Consider the following 21,939-nt stretch of genomic DNA (forward strand, 5'->3'; position numbering starts at 1 on the left):
TGATACATTTTCTTTTGCCTTTTTTTGGTATTCATAATGCCTTATTTTTTCCCACAAAGTTGTAATTATACTGTATATACAGATTTGTTTCTTGATATTTACAGTTAATATTACATTAAAAACACTTCCAGTATTAGTTCATATTTTTCATGAACACCATTCCACATTCTACTTCATGACTTATTCTTCAGAATGTTAACTGTTGATATTATTGTCAAGTTGATAATTTGACTTAATGATGATGTTTGTGCATTAGACACAAGAAATGAAGCATGGTAAATCTCAAAGGCAAGGTGCTTTTGAGATGACTGGATATAGAGTTGGTTTGTAGGTAGAACAGAGACGTTGTTTGGCTAGAAAGTACAGGATAGCTGTTTTCTTCATGGTGACCTGGGTAAAAATGTCTGGCAAAATCTAGCAATCACTCTTTAAACGTGGCTTCATACAAATATTGTTGAATTGAGTTTACTGAGTCTGATTTATATTATTTGACATAAATTTTTATAAAATACAACTTTAGTGTATGCCATTATGGGCTAAATAAGCTTAAAATCTTGGAAGGTTTCTTAGGGAATTAAAACTTGCTTGATACTTTTATTTAACAAATTCTTATACAGTCTTTACTAATGTGCCAAGCTCTTTCCTAAGTGCTCTTTTATTTAGCCAGATTTCCTGATATCTGAAGTTTAAGTAGCAGCATTAAAATGTAGAGGACCTGATGTTGTCAAGATTGTAAATTCTAATCAAAGTATTTCTTGAAGTAGATTGAAGAGTAATATTATAACATGCTTTCTTGAAATTTAAAAAAAAAACAGAAATAAACAATGTTACAAGGAAACTCCAGCAACTCTATGTCATACATATTCTGGAAGAGTCTCTATTTCAAGTATTTTGACATGTTGTCCAGTGTAGGAAAATACGGTTACCTTAAGTAAAATAATACAGTCACCACTATTCTTTTTTTCAAGAATATAGACACTCAGACTGGAAGGGGATGTGGAAGGCTGAAATGTCACCTTGTGAAAATCCCTTGTCTTCAGGGAGGACCACACCTAGGCCAGTACTGCTCAGACTGTTTAGGAACATGAAACTCTGTCTGGTTCTAAAAGAATGTGAAGTAAATGTCACTTGCTGTTTTCTGGGCTGGAGCCTTACCAGTGGTTAGAATATGATTTGTGCCTAGTGCTAGGCCATGTCTTCGTGTTCTAACCTCAGTGAAGGTAGGGACAGACAGGTTTCCCTGTTGGGTATAACATTTTATATACTTGGAGACTGTGATTTAATCTGTTTCCAACCTCTTTTCTCACCTGCATGACTGTGACTGAGGGGGAGAAAGGCATTACAGGTAATGAGGAGAGGGTAATACAAGCTACAGTGGGTTCAAGTCTCATTCCTTTCCTTTCCTTTCAGGTGGACAGTGCAAAGCCCTTTGGTGAGAACAGTTCAGAGCATCATTCCCAGAAGTCTAGAAGAAAATCTGACTTTTCAAACTTTCCATTTCCAGTGAGAAGAGGTACTTGAGTTTCTTGTTATTCCTATACAGTTTCCCCATGGGAATGAATGCATTCTACCTACCTCTAAGTCTTCTTTCATTCTGAGGAATCACATGTTTCTTTGGAAATTCAGGGCCTAATTCTCAGGTGCCCTCCCGCTGTGGAGTTTCCAGGGAGGGAGTTCCCATGAGCAGAGTCAGCTGAGAAGCTGTTTCAGAGTTCCCCTAGCTGTTGAAGGAGACTGCTCTGAGTAGTGTGACCACTGAGCGTGCTCTAGCTGTGGTTGTTCCCTGGCTGGGCTGGAAAAGCAGGGAGCATCTTGTCCTGGTGGAATCTTCTTGCTAAGGCACCACTGATAGCTAACATATAGGACTCTCCATTTCTCTGGATAGGAAGCAGCAGGGGATTGTTGGAGATCAGGAGATGCAACACTTACTTTACAAGATTCCATGTCAGCAAAGGAGGAGAGGCAATTTGTCTGAAGCAGTGAGGTCAAGGCAGGGGATCTCAAATGTTTAGATTTCAGTACCCTTTTGCATTAAGTATTATTGAAGACCCCAGTGAACTTTGTGTATGCAGATGATATCTGTCAATATTTAGTGTTAGAAATTAAAACTGAGAAATTTGTAAAATACAAGAATATACAAGCACACATTCCATTAACCATCAGAGTGGTGACATCATGACATATCATGTAGCTTTTGGAAAACTCCATTATACAGTTGTGAGAGAAAGAGAGTGAAAAAGAGATTAGTATTAATAGGAGAACAGTTTTGATCTTGCAGAGCTCCTGAAAGGTCTTAGAGACCCATGGGGAGGCCCCTGGATCACACACTGAGAGGCACTGGGTTAAGACCTCCCTGGGAGGCCTTTACTTTATGATTGAAATACATGAACCATGTCAATACTGAAGGTCAGGGCAGTGAATTTCAACCATTCCTGAATTAATAAAAATTCTTAGGCTAGAAAGGGATGGTGGTGGCCCATTCTCTTGACTCTTGGTGAGACTGGACCTGTACCATCCCTGACAACAGGGTTTCCTATGTTAGGCTGAAAGGTTTATACTTTTAAGGGGCTGCACATTCTCTTGTGGTAACTCAAGCCGGTGTCCTTGAATCACTGTGACTGTTCTACAGCAGCAAACCAAGGACAGAAGACAGGGTTTGAAGCAGAAAGTGCTTCATCACCTCTGACATTTAAGTCCTTTGGATTGAAAATCACCCATGTAGCCCATAAAAGCAGCACTGTCTTCCCCAATTACTGTGAAATCAAGCAACAGGAAATGTCCTTTCCCAGGGAGGACAGTTGGGCTTAATGCTAGCTCAATTACAACGGGACTCATATATCACATTGGTCTCAGCCTTTGTCTTTCTTAATCCTGGCAGGTGGAGAACTAAGGTTCCAGAGAGGTTACAGAGTGTGTACAGGTCACACACCAAGTTTTTGGCATACTTACATTTAGAGAAGAAGTTCAGACCTTGGGGCTCAGATCCTTGGAATCCCTGTAGCTTCCAAGCCAGACTTTTCCTTAGGTCACCTGTCAGCTCATTCATTCAGGCCTAAGGTAGAATAAAGCAGTGCTTCTCAAACTTCAGTGTGCATTCGAATCACCTGGGGATCTTGTTAAAGTGCAGATTCTGATTCCCTAAGGCTGGGGTGGGGCCTGGAATCCCTCTTTTCTAACAAGCTTCCAGGTGATACCGATGCAGCTGGTCCATGGACTACACTTTGAGAAGCTAGGAAACAAGGGCAAACTCCCCGTGAAAGGGAGTGTTCAAAAATCAGTAGCAAGGGGGTTCCTAGGCAACAGGGCAGATTTATGGTTATAGCTGAAAAGGGGCTTAGCATTACCAGTTCCCTGCTCAGCTGGGAGTAGGGTGGAAGAGAGCTTCTGGGACAAGATGCCCACACACCTATGTGCATGCCCAGAGGATATGACAATTAGCATCCTTTAAACAATCCCTTTTTATATCTTCCTTCTTATTACCAGTGGCATTGGGGAATCAGCAGACCCTTGTCACTGCCTAAGCCCCAGTCATGCTGGGGGAAGCCACGGTGGCCTTAGCATAGTCTTGCAAATACTCATTTCAAAAGCATTTTTTTTTCAACCTGGAAAAATCCCATTTATTCTTGGTTTTATCTGTGTGTATTACTTCTAGTAATTCTTACCATTCTCTGGCATTATTTACTTATTATGATTACTTGGGTAATCATAATGATTTACACTTTTGCTGTGTTGTTTTTCCAAGCTCTTATGTATTCATTTTTGTATCTACCTTGGACAAGTACACTCAAGAGTTTCTGCATAAGTAGGATTTTATGTAAACCAAATATAAAGGGAATGCCAGAAGAGGCAGAGGGTATGAATTTTACATTGAGCCAAATGGCTTTCTTTTAGGCCCTGGGCACCTGGGCAAATAAGAGTTTTCCAGGCTGCCCAAGGGCTACTGAAGTTACTGCTTCACTTTAGACTCCCGCTTACTCTTCCTGTATCCATACGTGTTGTCATTAATATAACCTCATTGTTGACCTCAAGAGGACAGTAAAACTAATAGATAAATTGCTGTGACTTCAGGAAGACTTAAAGGTGATGGTATAATTTACAAGGGAGCATTTAAGTTCTCAGATAATTCATTCATTGTGTAATATTTTTGTACTGCTGTGGAATAAGTGTAACAGCAGCTTTAGGGGTAACTGGTAATAATGAGTCATTGAAACACCTGTTCCTCTTTCTTCTAGCTTCTTCTCTTGACAGCCTTGCAGCTAACATAAAGGTAATTTTAGAAGTAGCATTTGTAAACTGATTTATTTCCAGCTGTCTAATGTCAATTATTGTGCTTTCTCCCATGAGTGGTGGAAAGTATATTTCTAGCTAATGCTGCTTATGGAATTCCCGTAGTTTAACTTGAGTTGCTTTGCTTTAGTTGGTTTATTCCCTTCACATAAACTCTTTTCATTTGTAGGATGAATCACCAGTGAGGGTGTATGTAGGCCCAATATCTACTTTATCAGTAGGGATTTTCATTACTTTTTCTCTAGTCGAGTACCTTTGTATATGAGATGGTAAATCACTTGTTCTTAAAGTTTGATTGGTTTATTCAGGTGAAGGTGCAGACTTCCATGTTACAACATGAGAATGGATATATGCAAAGAAAATGGAGTACACTGAGCTTCCTTTGCCATAGCAGTTAAATATTTTGTCTAAAAAATTATGTCTTTCCCAAACCCAATAATCTCCAATCCTCACAAACCAAAGCTCAGAGCATGAGTTGATTTTGGCTTGTGAATATATGCCAAATGTACAGAATTTTGGTTATCTTTCCTTGCCCTTGACTGCTGAGCGTTTTGTCTCTAGTCTTCTCTATTCCCACCCCTCTTTTATTTGCAGGAGATCCCTGTGGCAGGTATTCTATCATCTTGCCCCCAGTTCTCTTCCCTGTCCCACCTGGCCCCCAGCTCTAAATTAAGCAAACCAAAGCAAAAACTACAACTAACGATTAATGCACATTGTCACTCAGGTTATCAAAGAGCCAGATGAACGGATTGTTTTAAGGAATGAATCACCATTATCGTTAGATTCAAGTAAGTTTGGAAAGCCCTCAGCCAGTTACAGTCATCAAGGGGATGCCGATTTCCACTGGGAAACTTCATTTGCCACCTCCCAACACTCCAGAACTCCCAGCCCTCTTCTGGATCAGCCCCTTCTCCGAGAAAGGTCAGCAGCAAGCACCCAGCTCTTTGCTAGAAGAGTGCCTTGTGGTCTGGCAGGAGTAAAGTCAGGTCACTTCATCAGTTTGCTTCCTTAGGAATATTCAGCTGGGGACACCTTGATATGAAAAATTATTATTCCTTGGAAAATAATCCCAAAAGTAAGAATTGAGACTTTTCTCTTACCCTGGAAAGCATATCTCAGAATGCTTGTTGAAAATGGGACAGACAGCTAACTTGGCATAGGTACTATTTATCTATCCATTATGATCTGTCATAAATTTTAGAACTCAAGCTTTTGGTTTCACCAGTATAAAAGAACTTACTATCGAAAGTTTGGAAATTATAGAAAAATGAAAAGGAGTGAAAAAATAAATCACCTATAGTCCTGCCACCCAAAGACAAGCATGATTAATATGTGGGTGTATTTTCTTTCTCTTTTTCTAGACATGGTTTGTTGGCTTGTTTATATTATTGTCACACACACATACACACAAACCCACAATTGCGTATGTCTGGAGGTCAGGCCAGAGATTGAGAGCAGGAAACTTTATTTTCCAAACTGCACTCCCAGCTGATGTGACTAACCATCCGGTTTGCCCCAGACTGTCCTGATTTTAACCCTGACAATCCTGCATTCTGGGAAACTTCTTGGTCCCAGGCAAACCAGGACAGTTGGTCACAACTCCAGTGAAGTAGCACAAAAGATAGTAGTTTTAAGATAGTTGTTTTGAATGAAAGATAGGCCAGTCTTGGGCTTCCCTGGTGGTGCAGTGGTTGAGAGTCCACCTGCCGATGCAGGGGACATAGGTTCGTGCCCCGGTCCGGGAAGATCCCACGTGCCGTGGAGCGGCTGGGCCCGTGAGCCATGGCCGCTGAGCCTGCGCGTCCAGAGCCTGTGCTCCGCAACGGGAGAGGCCACAACAGTGAGAGGCCCGCATACTGCAAAAAAAAAAAAAAAGATAGGCCAGTCTGCTTTTCTCTGCATTGTTAGTGATGAGAATAAGAAATCTCCACATAAAAATAATACAGTTGCTAACAAAGAGACTTGTAGTAAATATCCCAGAACAAAAGTGGCACTGAAATTTTAGTAGGAATTATAAGAAAGTGACAATGCATTCTTAGACTTTTTTCAGAAATGATAGAATACCTTTATATTAAAATGGACTTGAGGAAACCAAGTAAAATATTTTGATAAAATCTACTAAGTAATGGTGAGTCCTTGATTAGTTACTGTATTGGAAGAAAATAACACAACATAGATTTTTAAAAATTGGCCTTGGCTCCCAGAGACAGGTGGTGAGAGACACATTTACACCCATCTCTGGGCCTGGTCTCCCTTCTCTTCTGGCTTCTTCTCTTTCTACCAGCCTGCAGCTTAACAGGTGGACAGAGCAGGTAGGGGGTTACCCCAGATGTAAAGACTTAGAATTTATTTTAAACAGAGAAGGGGAGGAACCTTCAACTGGTGGTAGTCAGGACACTTGAGCTCTGCTCAGCCTGTCTCCAAGTGCTATGTGATCTCACACAAGTACTCAGCCTTTTAGACCTTAGTTTCCTCGTCTGTAAAAGGGGTTTAGTGATCAAAGGTCCATCCTCTTGCAGCCCAAAGTGCTTCTTTGCTGCCAGAACTGGAAGAAGCTCATGGATTTTGCCCATGTGCCTTGTTTTCGTACATCACCCAAACTCCTTATAATCAGCATAGCAAGATTTTCTGAGGGACTGAATTGAGCATCCATTTATTGAGAACCTATTATGTGCAGTGTATGTGATCATGACACGTCCTGGCTTCCCAGTGGCTCACACACTAGACAGGGTGGCAGGCATACCCCCATGTCACTAAATTTGAGATGGATTATGATGTGCACTTAACAGAAGTATAATCGAAATGTAGGGGAAAGGCAGAGCAAGAGGAGGTTAATTCCATTAGGAAGGAGATCTAGGAAGGCCTCATTTTTTTTGAAATAAATTTGTTAGATGGTTTATGCATTCATTCAACCAGTCTTTCCTGAGTATCTTTATGCAGCAGGACAGTAATTCTCAACTCTGGCTCACTGAAGAATTGCCTCATATTGAGTCAGAATCCTTGAGATTAGTACTGGGTGTGTGGAGGGGAATGTAGAATCTCTGTGATTAAAAGTGTGCCTCACCAATTATACCTCAATTAAAAAAAAAAGACACATGAAGAATCAGTTACCAATTCATGGCACTTAGTAGACATTCAATAAATACTTGCTGACACAAGGGAAAAAAACAGTGCCTCAGAAGGAAAACAGGATTGATAGTCAACCTGCTAGTCCTGGAATAGAAACGCTAACATTTAAGACATTTCTTCTGATCTCTGAGAACTTGCAGAGGATGTTAAAAAAAAAATGTACACAGAGAGTTTTCTACAAGGCAGAACTTTGAGAACAGTACAGACCAAATGCTATCAGAGTATAAAGGAAAAGGAAAGTACTCTGGAATGTTTTATGGAGGAGGTGGCATTTTCATGGGGGCCCAGAGGGGAGGGGATTGGATTGTGATAGTTAATGAAGGGGAGGGATGGGAGGTGAGAAGGCAGGGGGTGCTGTCAGGTTCTAAAAGTTAGAGCAGCCTTGGGAAAAAGTGGGTGCCAAGGCTGAGGCATGAGGGGGACTGTGGAAACCAAGCTAAGGAATTTGGGCTCAGTTGGAAGGCAGTGGGGAGCTTTTGCAAGTCATTCACAGGAATTAGCACAGTTGACTGTAGAATGATGACTCTGGCTGCAGACCAGAGTTTTAATCATTTATCTCTGATGAGTCAGCAAATTCTCTGTCCAAAGTCACTCTAAACTGATAAGTTTGGAACTAATCAAACTATGAATTTGTAAATAAGGTGACAAAGTATAACATGGTCACACAAAGGCTATCTGGTTTGCCCAAGACTGTTCTGGTTATAGTGCTGAAAGTCCTGGACTGTGGGAAACCTCTTAGTTCCAGGCATCCAGGAGAGCTTGTCACCTTAACCTCCAGGGAAGTGGCACTGAAGATAATAATTTTAAGGCAGCTGTTTTGAGTAAAGGATATCCCTTTGTATCCTTGGGGAAGAATCCATTCCCCATTGACCTCAGTGTAGCCCCTGTGGAAGAATCCATTCCCCGTTGACCTCACAGAGGTAGCCCTTGGAACACTAGGTGTTACTGTTATCGAACCAGGTTCATTTGCCCTATGCACAGCAAGCCAAATGCTGAGGTGCAGAGAAAGTTTATTCACAACGCAGCCAAGTACGGAGATGGGAGAACAAGTCTCAGCTCCACCTCCCCAAAGGCAAGGGGCTTGAGATATTTATGGGATAAAGAAGTAGGGTGGTCTTAGTCATGAGGAAATGTGATTGGAGGTAGAGAAAAGGTGAAGTAATCGGTACTTTGCCCAGGCATATCTGGGTTACATGCTTCTTCATGGGATGCATGTTCAAAAATGGAGGTACTTAGCATGATCTGAGGGTGGAGTTTTTGACCCTCTGAAGTCAAAAAATTGTTCATCAGATAACTGTGCAGACACAGTTTTAGGGTTAGTTATCCCAACCAGTCTTAGCCAGCTTGAACTAAACAGGATCCAACTCCACGTTCTTGTAAAACAACTTAAGCCCACCATTACTATAGTGACCTGTGATGTCAGAGGCTTTATCTATAGGGGTGGTTAAGAAGTCTTGTGATATATTACCCTAGGCTATGTGAAGCTTGGAGGGTATGCAAATAAAGAAAGGAAAAAAGAATAAAAACAACTAAAGCAAGCTTAATCAGTAAAGGCAGTTTGTAAGAAGAGGGGTTTTTAACAAGCTGGTTCCTTATCTTCTGTAAGTCAAGCTCAAGAATTTCTGGTAGTCAACCATAAGGGGCGTAGTTTCACTACCAGTGCTTAGGCTCTGCCTCACTCACCGTTCTTTTCACATGAGCCACTGGGACCAGTCTCCCTCTGCTCAGATCACAGAAGTGCATGAGAAATACCTTTTGAGTTTCTGCTGACTTAATACTGAAATCAGCAAGGGCCAAGTTTGCAAGAATGAGATGGGAGGCAAGTTTTGGAGTGAGAATCAGCCCAAGGTTTTAATGGAGGAAGTGGAAAACCCTTTTAACTAGCAGCATGGGAAATGGTAGTCCCAAACGTGGGAGAAACACTCTCAAGCCGGTTCCCTAGCTCCAGTGTCCAGATAGAGTCACATCCCTTCAGCATCCATCCGCAGTTCAGCATCCATCCGCAGTTGTCCCACTGCACAAGGAGAAGGCCATAATCAAGGCAGAGCACTGCTCTTGCCTGTTGACTCATTCTCAGAGGTCTTCAAATATAGTGTTGATTGTATATAGTAATAAGGGTAACAAGTGTATGGATAATTCTGGCACTGGTTACTCAAGACCAATGAAAAAGCATTTGCAGTGTCCATTTGGTGGCTATTTTTAAATGCCAATTTTATTTATAGCTTCAAAATATTTCTATTCCTTCATCTTAAAAATTCTTAGAGGAGTGTAGAAATGATGTGCCCGGCCTTTTCTTAAACATGGGCAGTGCTTTAGGTGGTTCGTTCATTTGCTGTGAGTCATTTTCCTGGGTTGGTAATGGATTTGTGTAGATCCAGTCATTCTCTTGGTCTTGTCTCCCTGGAAACCACAGGGTACATGCTCGTTACAGGGAGCCAGGATGGGTGGCCTGGATGTGGGTCCCAAACCGAGCAGAGGGGCAACTGCACAGGGACTCATTAGTGTGGTGGCCATAACAACAACTGGATTGATTCTCACATGTTTCTGTCATTTCCAGTGTTTACTGTATATTAGTTAAAGAGAACGATTTTATCCAAATTGCTAAAAGTTTTAGGCATTTTAAGAAAACAATATCTGTGCTTTTCATAATCAAACTGCAAATTTTGCCTCAACTTAAGAATTGGTACTCACTTCCCTCCCCAAAATGAATGAATGAATGGATGGATTCAATCACTCAAGAAATATGTATTAAATTCCTACTGTGGTATGCAAAGCCCTGAGATGAGCTATTAGCCCAAGAGGCTCAGTCCCAATTTCAGTCTAGGAGGAGAGACAGACATTAACCAAATAGTGACAAAATGTCCACTGGGGGAAGTGCTATGAATGAGAGGTGAATGGATTCCAAGTGCATGAAATAGGGAAGCCGACTCCCTCTACAGCAGGGGTCCCCAACCCCCCCGGGCCGCGGACCGGTACCAGTCCATGGCCTGTTAGGAACCGGGCCGCACAGCAGGAGGTGAGTGGCGGGCGAGCAAGCGAAGCTTATCTGCCGCTCCCCGTCGCTCGCATTACCGCTTGAACTCCCCCCTGCCCCACCCCGGTGCCAAAAAGTGTCTTCCACAAATCCGGTCCCTGGTGCCCAAAAGGTTGGGGACCACTGCTCTACAGGAAGGGGCTCAGGAAGGATCTTCCTGAGAAATCAGTAACTGAATTGAGCTCTGAAGGTGGGTAGGACTCAACATGAGCGGGGATGGGGCTTGGGGGTGGCAGCATTCTACCCGAGGGGGCAGTGCTGGCAAGTGCCTATGGAAGGGAGAAAATGCAGCCTGTTTGAGGAACTGACAGACACTGAAAGATCTGTGGTTAAGTTTGGGTCTGGGTGGCCTAAAGTAAATGACACATAAAAAAACCCTGGTAGAAAACAGTTGGGATTAAATTTTGTATTAAAAATTTTGGGGTTACATGTTTTAAAAGTAAAAGCAGGATTTGTTCTTTAGAGAAATATCTAAAATACACAGTAAATTACAAAGAAGAAAAGAGTCACACACCCTGACACACACCACTTTTAACATCTTGCTTGTTTTTATTCCCAGTGCTTTTCCTATACCTAGGCTTAATAAAGACATTGAAACCATGCTATGCACACTGTTTTGCATGTTGCTGCTTTTTTTCTCACCTTTAAGTTATAAATATCGACCCTTATTGTTATGCACTGTAAGTGTCCTTTTTATCAGCTGCATAATACTCCACCCTGTTTACTCTGTTGAGCAGGTTCCACCCTGGGTCCCAGTACATGTGGAAGAAGATCCACGAAAGGGTCTGCAGTCGTCTGACGTCCCACAGATCTCAGCAACACCTGAACAAGGTCAGGGCTTCTGAAGGAATTAGGTCTTTGCTGATAAAATAATATGGGGACTGGGTCTCACAGTCTAGCAGGGGAGACAGACATTAATCAAGTAACGACAGAAATAAATGTAAAATTGTGATGCTCACCAAGGAGGTTACATGGTATCCTGAGAGTGTATGAAAAGGAGTATTGGACTTGGTTGGCAGTCAGGGCAGGCTTCCCTGAGGAAGAGACAGCGGAGCTTCAATCTGAGTGATGAGTAGTAGCTACGAGTGATGAGTAGCAGCTACTTTGGAGAACAGCACGCATCAAGCAGAGGTCCTACAGCAAGAGGGAGCGTTGTCCTGTCAAAGAACTTAGAGAAGACAGTGTAACTGGCCCGAAGCACATTTCCTTCTGCTCTGGACAGGAATCCCTGTCCAGGGAAGAATCTAGGGACGTGTGTGGTCTGCATGAGCTCACAACATGGAAAAAAGTTTTCCTCAAAGTGAATAAGGTGTTTTTCACTGTTTGACTTTTATGGGGGTGAGGGGAGTGTTTCTGATCCATAGATAGATAAACCCAGCACTTTGTCTACTGCAGAGGTACAGCCATTAGCTGTGACCTGTCACCAGTTCAAAAAAATTCAAATGGAAGGTTGACAGTGCCCCCTCTGGTTGGATTTAACTATACCATGTAGTTGAATTGGTCATCTTGACTTATTTAAATGCTGGCATTTAAATGAATTATTTAAATGAATATTGATTCCCCTAATCATCAGGGTCGTGGATTACTTTACGGCCTGTCTGCAAAGTCATTTGCTTTGCTTTGTTAATTCGTAGTTTTTTCAAGTAAGGGAATCCCTTTAAAATGTAAAAAGAAGAAAAGGAAGAAAGGGAAGAGGGAGGGGGCTTGGGAGAGAAGAAGGAAGAGGAAAGAAAGAAAGAGCGATAAAGGGAAGGAGGGAGGGGGAAAAAAGAAATAGTATCTATATACACACATGTATCATGAACACAATATATACGGCATATATGGGATTCATAGACCTCTTAAATGCAAAACTACACATCCAGATATCCTTGATCTGTATTACATTATGAGTAATGCAATTGCTGGATTTGTTTTTGTTATATAGGAAGACTCCATCTCTGAAGTAAAGAATATCCTTGAAAGACCAAACTACCCTCTGAAGAAATATCCGGTGCATAAACAGAGATATTTTTAAACTGCTGTCCTGTGTAAGTAAGCAGCTTAAGTGCTTCTTGTTGATTTGCTCAAATAATTTCAGCTTCCTGCTACCATATAAAGTACCTAGAAAATGTGGCGGACAGGAGTCAAGGAGGAGATAAGAGCCACATTCTTCCTTCAGACAGCACATATGCGGGTCTGCCAGCAGTCTTGCCTCTGGTATGCTCCCCCTACCCCCTTACCTAATGGTCCCTCTTTCAGCTCCTCAAACACAAGCTCCTTCCGGCTGTGGGGCCTTTGCATGTGCTCTCTGACTGGAATACTTCTTCCTGACCCTGTATGGGTCACTTCTCTTTACCTTTCGGGTCTCATGACTTTCCATGACACCCCCTCCTGCTCTGAGGTACACCTTTTTAGCCCTCTGCAGTTTTCTTTCATACAGTATGACACAGTTTGTTGTTATATGTATATATATATATATTTTTTTTTTTGGTTATATTTTTATGTGGGTTGATTGCTTAAAAGTCTGCTCCTTCTACTTGAATGATACCTTCCCAAGGTCAGGGACTCTGCCGTCCTGCTCACTATTTTACAGCCAGAATTACAGTGGGATCCCATTTAACTTAGGTGAACTGAACCACACATGCCAGGTGTGTGCCCTGAACAAGAGCCTTCCTTCCCTCCACCACCCTGTCGCCACACTTGCATCAGATGACCTTCCACTGTGGTTGGTGCTCAGTAAATATTTTTTTGTGGGAGGCTGTTGAATGAGGTGATGAGGCAACTCTTGAATTCAGGTGTGTGGTAAGAAGTTTGACATTTTGAGGGCTGTCGTCATTTCTCAGGTTTTTTCTTCTTTCCCTTCCTACCCAGGCCCAGCATAAGAATAGCTCTTCCTTATTAAGTGCTTCCTGAGTGCCAGGAACTGGCCCGAGTACTTCACTTGTATTAAATGAACTAATATTTAATTATCACAACAACTCTGTGAAGTAGGTACTATCACCAGTTCCATTTCACAGATAGGGAAACTGAGGCAAGGAGAGGTTAAGTGCCTTGCTCAAGGTAACATGGCTAGTGAATGGCTCAGCTGCCGTCTGAAGCCAGGTGATCTGGCTTTTAACCATTACATTCCATTGTTCTCCAAAACTGGAGTGTGTGATAGGAGAACCCTGGGGAGAAAGAGCAGAGCCCTTTGGAACCTAAGCAGAATTGGTGGACAATGCCCTTGAACATCCCCCAGAGGGTCCTATGGTGTTGTATCATGTAGTCCCTCATTCTAGCAACATCAAGATAATTAACGAATCTTTTTAAACAATAAAGGAGTGTGGGATGATGTGCTAGGTTTTCACTGTCCTCAGGCTCCTGAAATTCTGGTTTGAGGGTCATTCATGCTTTAGGGCACACATCGCCTTGCCCAGGGCTGGCCAGGATTTCCCGCCTTCAGCACAGAGGAATGTGGAGGACAGCTCAGTAGTTTCCCACTTTGCAGGCTTCTACCTTAGAATGTTCTGCTTGGTAGATTAAAGGATGGCTTCTGGGCCACATAATCTCCGGTTGCCAAAATAGTCATCTAGGCATTTATTAGGTGTTTATACGGAACACAGCCCACTTAATTACCACTTAGGGAACGTGGCCCACGTAATTACCAACTGCCAAATTGTGTTGAATTTCAACATGGCTAACATCAAGTTACATAAAGCCCTGAACCGGCAGATATGTGGACCCTGACGTGAGGAGATAGAGAGAAGGTAAGAAAAAAAATTCCGTCTTAGTAAATAGCTTTCCTTTGTAACATGAGTTCCCACTCAGTGGTTTGGAATATGCTCATAGGCCTTCTATGAAAGCTCTCCATACCATTCTCTTCCTGTCCCAATTTGGGTCATGGATTCCTGGTGAGGCAGGGGTCCTGGAGGACTGTCAGTGAAAGTTTTCATGGTTGTAAAGAACCCAGGTGACTTTGACTCATCTTAAGCAAACAGGGCATTTAGTAGAATGAAGCTGTCTCAGTGAATCCAGGGAAGATCCAAACAAGCAAGGTCAAGCAGCTAAAATGGGACCGTTATGCCTATGGGCTGGGTAGACAGCAACAGAGAGGAGCATTCGGCAGAAGACCCAGTGAGTTTCCACTCCTTGTCCCCTGCCCTGCTTTTCTCAAGGACTCTCCTGCTTACAGCACCAGAGCTTGTCCTTCCCTTCTGCACTTCTGCTCTTTCACTGTTCATCATCTTTCCCTCTCCTGGTTTCCTGGTGACCTCAAGATTCAGGGGAAATGAAAAAGTAGATTCTTAGCACTTAGGGATTAAGTTAGGGATGCTTGGACCAGAAACAATGAGTCCAATTGTCTGACCAGGGAATGTGTGGAAGAGATGGGTCGAAGGGGTTGGAATACACCTGTTTCTCCTTACTCAGGATGGTTTGGGCCTTGATACTTTTGGTGTAAAACAGATGATCCTTTGTATACTTTAAGATGGTGAATTTTAGGTTATATGAATTTTACCATTAAAAAAGTCCCATAAGCGTGCACACACACACACACACACACGCACACACCCATTATCCCTAGTTCTCCTGTGAGGTGTGATTGCCTCGGTGTCACCGTCCTTATCAAGAGCTGATTGCCCACGTCTGGTGTGTGCTCACTGAGATTCCACTTTCAAGGTTGGGCTTACAAGGCCTCCTCTGTGAAACCTGCTGGTCCCTCAGGCAGACTCAGGCCCTCTGCCTTCTGCCCCTCCACGTGCCTCCACTAAGGACTTCATTCCTTCAGCCTTGTATTGTAGTTGGTTTTCCTTATGAAAACTCTCCCAAGAAGAGGGCAGAGGACTGGAGGGAGGTTTCTGCAAAGGGATGGGAGACTGAGCAGATGGAACCAGCTCTGGCCCACCGACCCTCCCATCCCTGTGAGCAGCTCCCATGATCCCAGCTGCCGCCGCCATGGCCAGCCTGCAGCGGGACCTGGTCCACTTGTAATGCTCCCAACTTGAGGGAGGGCAAAGAACCCAGGCCCAGACATCCTCAGACACAGACAAGAAATGTAGCACAAAAACTTTTCTAAAATTAAAGAATAGCAAAAAGGAAATAAACCAAGAAAAGGAAAGAAAAAGGACAACAGTGAATTAAAATGCTGGTTTCTGATTCTGTCATAGCTCCTTAGGCCTCCAGCTCCAAAGGGAGGGGCTGCTACGGCTTCCAACCTTACCATCTCTGCTGGGCAGGCAGGAGCCATTTTACTTCCTCCCACGGGGCCCCTTCACCTCCCTTACAACCAAAGCAAAAAGCAAACCAGCCTACAGATGCCAAGCTCCAACCTCGAGGCTCTCCCTCTCTGATTTGCTCACCAGCTTCGGAGGGATTTGTCATTTGATGGTTTGTGGTGATTGACACATGGATAATGACACACCTCCCTTCATCCCAGGGGCTCCTGGTCCTGTCAGAGTCTAACAGACAGACCACACAGGCAGTGGCCATACACCCAAATCACATGGCAAATTCCTGGGTCAGCAATCCTCAATGAGCATTAGAATCACCTGGGGGTGCTGAAAAATACTGATGCCCAGGTCACATTCTGGACCAACTTAATTGGAATCTCTGTGGGTGGTGCCTGGCATCAGTATTTCTATAAAGGTTCTTCAGGAGATTCTAATGCACATTTAGCACCGAGAATCTCTGCAGTAGGCTGCAAATGTCTTGAGAATGGGGGACTCAGAACACCCCCCAATCCTATACTGACCCCCTCCACTCTCAAAAATAATTGCTCCATGGAATAGAATTGATTTGGGCATGTTTAACAGTTCAGCTCAATAACACCTAGCAGTTTCTGCACATTTACTATGTGCCAAGGACTGTACTGCTCCTCAGAGTAACACTAAGAGGTAGATACTTTGCTTGTCATCATCCTGATAGTATACAAAGAGGCCAGGTAACTTGCCCAAGGTCACACAGGTGTTTGTCTTGCTAACCTAACATTGCCTCCTTCCTACACGTAGAGCTACATGCCAAGATTTGGATAGAGGGAAACCATCTTCTTCTCCTTGGTTGTGTTTATTGATGGCCTTTTTCTCAGTACCACATGTAGTGTATGAAGTGTCTTCACATTTCACAGGGGAGACTGAATGAAAGCTGGAGGAGCATCATGAGGAGCTCACTCATCTAAGCCAACTGAACAACAGTTTTTGTTCTGTGTATCAAAGCACCAGTGTCTAACCCCCATTAACTCAAACCTGTACCCACCCAGTCTTTTGTACCCAGGTAAGAGTCATTGATTAAAGTGTCTGCTGTTTGGGGCTCAAGTTTTCTTGTCAAGCTGGAAAATTTGTGTTTTAGTTTGTTTGTATGCTTGTTTTGAGCTTGAAAACGAAAATAATAGTTGGGTGGCCGGTGCTTTTTCATTTGGAAAGTGCTTCTTAAAATTCTGATGAGAAGGTGTCAAGATGCCTTTTCAGGTGTTCCTCATTTTTGGCAGTGGATGTGTTCTTGAAAAGTTCTTTTCTTTCCCTCCTTCCTCATTTTTTCCTCCTTCCCGCTTGTCCTCACGCCTCCCCCACCTCTACCTATTTCCCTTCCCTTCCCTTCCTTTTCCTTCCCGTTCCTTCCTGTCCCTTCCTGTTCCTTCCCATTCCTCTTACATTTTCCATGAGCTCGAGGAAGCTGCTATCTAGAGGAATAAACTGATATATCCTCTAGGAAAAGACTGTCACCCTGATTTTCCATTTTTGGTAAATCTGTTTTTTTGTGGTTGTTTGTTTGCTTTTTAGTGTTAGGCTTGATTTACATGATATCAACTGAAAACCTAGGAAGAGGGAGCATTACTTCTGGAGAATTCAGGTCTTGCTTTAAAGGTTTAATTTCTATGCTACATTTGTAAGAGGAGGCTAATTTCTTTTGTTTGTTGTTTAAACCACTCCTTCTGTCACCTACCCCTCCTTTTTTCCAACAATTCTTAAATAAATTTATATGAGGAACAAAACCTTCAAATATTTTTCTGAAATAACTACACTAAGTTTGGCAGAAATGACTGTCAAAACCAGATTTAAAATTAGTAGAAGGGTGCCTTCATGAAATGCTTACCCAGTTTGAGGAACAAGAAGAGGATGGGGGTGGATTGAAGTGGACATTTGTCTTCATGGGTCTACAGACCCAGAGAAGAGAGGGCTTGAAAACGGAAACCTTTGTCTTTCCTTCATGCTATATCCTGAGCATTTTCCTCTACCATGCCCTAAAACCCTTTCAGTTTTTACAAGATTCAGTGAGAGTCAAGTTTCCTTTTCTCATTATTACCACAGGAATTGGTTCATTAGGTAAATTAAGAAAACGAAATTTAAAATTAAAGGAGAAAAAAAGTCCAAAAGCCAAAATAAAACAAAATTCATTTATCCCCTTCTCAGAATTTCAGCCTAATAAAGGTATATATCACAACAAGCATTCCACCTTTGAAAGACAGACGATATGCTTAAATTACACCTGCTTGTATGTTCTCATTGTGTCTGAAACTATAGTTGTCAGTTTGTTATTTTGAGGTCTAAGTAGTCATCAATAATAAAAAATACTGTATTACATTAAGACTATGGTAGAGTTCTCAGAAAAGGGCCACTTAGGAAGGATATAAGCAGCTGAAGGAAATCAGTTCTAATGAATTGGTATCCGGTGGCAGTTATTGTTCAGATACCCACTGTGACACTCATTGTCCTTTTTTTCTTTTTTTATGGTTTGAGCATAACTCCTTAATTCAATTTAGGGATAAGATCTTAAATGCCCATTCTTATTTAAAGTCTTTTTTTTTTCTTTCACAAATCAATCTGCCTTTTGCTCACTTCCTGATCTGCTAACTCTATTGTTTAAGTTATTCCTATTTTATCTTTTTATTTCTCAAGGAGTTATTTCAGTTTTGAGGACTTACATTGGGGCCAGGATTGCAGCAGGATTTTGCTTTTGGAATATATAAAAATGTGAATAATTTTGTGACTTATTGGAGATTACTTTGGGAAGATCTGTGTCATTAAATGTAATAAATATCCCCACCTGTCTTGCTTCAGTTTATTACTGTTTTCTTGACTTTCACAGCAGCAGATCTATCAAAGCCTGGACCGTATTTTACAAATGTATTTTACAGGGTCTGGGTTTACAGAGGCTCCTGGGAAAATCTCCTTGGTGGAGCCTGGGCCCTCCAAGCAAAAGCCACCATACAGTAAGACCATTACCCTATTGTCACCTGACTGACCCAAAGTTAGCTGAAGCCTATAGACCCTGAATTATAAATAAGATTTTAAAAATGAGAGTGTACATAATATGTTTAACATAAGAGAAGTTGGTCGGTTTTAAATGCATAATTGGGGAGGACTGATGGATTATGTATGCAAGTTCACCTAGCCCCTGAATGCCTGGCCGCTCTTACTAATAGTCATGGCTGTTCTTGATTAGTTCCATTAAAGGAGCCCTCTGACCTCTCTGAGGGCAGCCCGAGGAAAGGACGTGCTCTCTAGTCCATGTGTGACCAGTGAACCTGCTAGTACTGCCTGACGGGACTGCTGTCCTTCCCTGAATAGGGGGCCCATCCCAGCACTCCTGGGGGATGTGCAGGTCTTGGAGAGAACTCCGTCCCCTCTTCCCATGGAGTGGGAACCCTGCTGACAGTGAGCGGAGCTGCAATCTTACTGCTCCTTGGTCTGCTCCCCCGGCCCCTCCACGTGGGGCCTAGGGGAAGCAGTAGTTACTTCGATCATCAGAGGAAAGAGCCTGTGCTTGGTTTCACCTTCAGAACTAGGAAATTTGGCAAAAGCAGGGTCATGCCTAGGACAGGCGCTTTACCCTGGTGCAAATGGATGGCTGGCTTGTCGGAGCTTCTTCAGCAGTCCGAAATTTCCCCCTTGGGCTTCTGTATTTTTAGAGTGATCCTGCAGCACCCCCGTAAGTATATTTTTATATTCATAAATGTATATTTATGTACTTTTCTTTCTCTTATCTTATTTTAAAAGTACCCTGTAGCCTATAGTATAATATCAACCCTCCTCATCATTCACCATGAGAATCACCTGCCAGGGCTCATTTATTTGCTCTCTGTGGTGACCACAGCTTTGCCTCTCCAAGACGCTGTGGGCAGAAGGAATACAGCATATTCTGTGGCAGGGTTTGTTTTGTGTGCCATCTCAATTCCAGGAGCTCTGAGATGGCAGCACTGAGGGCCACCATGCCTGCCCAGAGACGGTGTGGGGAACTGGGGGCTGCTAGGCGGCTCAGGTACCAGGATTAGGATTTTCAAATGAAGAGGAAGAAGGGAGACCTCTGGCAGGGCGGAGTTCGCTGTAAGGTAGGAGAGCTGAAACATATGTGATGGGTCTTTGGTTTTTGACTGGCTGGATCTGCTTTTGGCTCAGCCAAGGTATGTCACTGCATGTCTTGCTCAGCCTGGGTGGGGGTGTGGAGTAGTTTATTCTAGGTCCTTCCACAGAGGAGGCCAGGACAAGGGCAACGTCCAGGGACTTGGGAGAGCTACAGTCTGTTTTGTTTTGTTTTGTTTGCGGTATGCGGGCCTCTCACCATTGTGGCCTCTCCCGCTGTGGAGCCCAGGCTCCAGACGCACAGGCTCAGCGGCCATGGCTCACGGGCCCAGCCGCTCCGCGGCATGTGGGATCTTCCCGGACTGGGGCACGAACCCGCGTCCCCTGCATCGGCAGGCGGACTCTCAACCACTGTGCCACCAGGGAAGCCCCGAGCTACAGTCTTTTAAAGACCTTACCAACTAACTCTGGGAGACCTGGAATCCCAGGAGAGAAATGGAGTAAAGGTCTTTTTCCTTCTTCCTGCCCCATCTTTTTCTCTCTTTTATTCCTGTATTTACTGCCTCAGTTTGCCAGGTGCTGTATCAGGTGCTTCCCAAGGGCATTAGTAGGCGGTGTTAAGGTTGAGGGCCCTGGAGTGAGAGCACCTGGATTTGAATCCTGGTTTTACCATTTACTGGCTGACTGACTTGAGCAAATAACATAACCTTTTTTTGTGCCTCAGTGTCCATCTATGTGAGATGGAGTCAGTGGTACCATCTATTTCATAATGTTGTTGTCATAAGCAAATGAATTAATGCATTTAAAGCCCTTCAAATCAGTGCCTGGCACAAAACAAGCACTCAGTAAGTGTTAGCTGTTATTATGCTCATCTCATTTAATTATTGAGGAAAGCATTCCCCTCCCCCCATCTCCCCCCCTTTTTTTTTTGCTGAGGACACTTAGGCTCAGAAAAGCTGAGTGTCCGAGCCAATTTCCAAACCCTGGTCTGTCCTGTCTCCAAACCTCATGACCTTTCTGCTACTTTCTGCCACCCCTTGGTTGTCACTTGATTGTCCCTGAGGCTGGTGCATGCTGGATGATTCAACCTCAAGGGTTTGAAAAAAATGAATTCAGAGTCCTTCAGTAAAGTGACAGGGCAACTAAGGTCTCTTGACAGGAGTTGGGACGAGGTTAACCACTTCTTGCTTAGGCCAACAAGAGATGCTTTCTGCTCTCATTTCCTGTCATTGGAATATTATGTTTGTAAACAGCATTTTTAGGAAACCACCCCCCCTTCCCCCACCCCAAAATCAACATCCCTGTTCCTTTTCCTCCAGGAACTGGCACTTATTTAGATTGATATCTTGAACTGAGGTAAATATCACACCTATTTTAGTGGGACGACTTCTAGGAAAGACTGTAATAGGTGTCATTGCTGGAAGTGCTGGATTCATGGTGAGAACTCCTTGTCGTGAAAGCTCGTTTGTCCTTGCATGAGGGGAGTTCAACATGGCGAATGATGACATCCTTTGTTCATTGAGTCATATGGTCCCAGCCCTGACGATTAACTGAACTGGTTCTGTAGCCTTGCGTGCAATCACTGTTTTTTTTTTTTTTAACATCTTTATTGGAGTATAACTGCTTTACAATGGTGTGTTAGTTTCTGCTTTATAACAAAGTGAATCAGTTATACATATGTCTCCATATCTCTTCCCTCTTGCAGCTTTCTCCCTCCCACCCTCCCTATCCCACCCCTCTAGATGGTCACAAAGCACTGAGCTGATCTCCCGGTGCTATGTGGCTGCTTCCCACTAGCTAGCTATTTTACATTTGGTAGTGTATATATGTCCATGCCACTCTCTCACTTTGTCCCAGCTTACCCTTCCCCCTCCCCGTATCCTCCTCAAGTCCATTCTCCAGTAGGTCTGCATCTTTATTCCCGTCTTGCCCCTAGGTTCTTCATGACTTTTTTTTTTTTTTTAAGATTCCGTATATATGTGTTAGCATATGGTATTTGTTTTTTCTCTTTCTGACTTACATCACTCTGTATGACAGATTCTAGGTCCATCCACCTCACTACAAATAACTCAATTTCGTTTCTTTTTATGGCTGGGTAATATTCCATTGTATATATGTGCCACATCTTTATCCATTCATCTGTCGATGGACACTTAGGTTGCTTCCATGTCCTGGCTATTGTAAATAGAGCTGCATTGAACATTTTGGTACATGACTCTTTTTGAATTATGGTTT

General features: G+C 43.1%; 1 protein-coding gene across 5 annotated transcripts in view; it reads left to right on the top strand.

Annotated features, from left to right (window-relative positions):
• Window positions 1-18,451, top strand: part of SPATA6L (spermatogenesis associated 6 like) — a 58,788-nt gene extending 40,337 nt beyond the window's left edge. For all 5 annotated transcript variants that reach the window (XM_029203892.1, XM_029203895.1, XM_029203893.1 and 2 more), the window contains 6 exons: window positions 1,411-1,513; window positions 4,233-4,267; window positions 5,012-5,208; window positions 11,188-11,281; window positions 12,378-12,480; window positions 16,533-18,451. In XM_029203892.1, the coding sequence (XP_029059725.1) occupies window positions 1,411-1,513; window positions 4,233-4,267; window positions 5,012-5,208; window positions 11,188-11,281; window positions 12,378-12,467 (519 nt within the window). In that variant the 3' untranslated portion in view covers window positions 12,468-12,480; window positions 16,533-18,451. The remainder of the gene's footprint in view (window positions 1-1,410; window positions 1,514-4,232; window positions 4,268-5,011; window positions 5,209-11,187; window positions 11,282-12,377; window positions 12,481-16,532) is intronic.
• Window positions 18,452-21,939: the final 3,488 nt, after the last annotated feature.

The sequence above is a fragment of the Monodon monoceros genome, unplaced genomic scaffold (assembly GCF_005190385.1).
Source record: "Monodon monoceros isolate NGI ecotype Baffin Bay Population unplaced genomic scaffold, NGI_Narwhal_1 Super_Scaffold_5, whole genome shotgun sequence".
NCBI lineage: Eukaryota > Metazoa > Chordata > Mammalia > Artiodactyla > Monodontidae > Monodon > Monodon monoceros.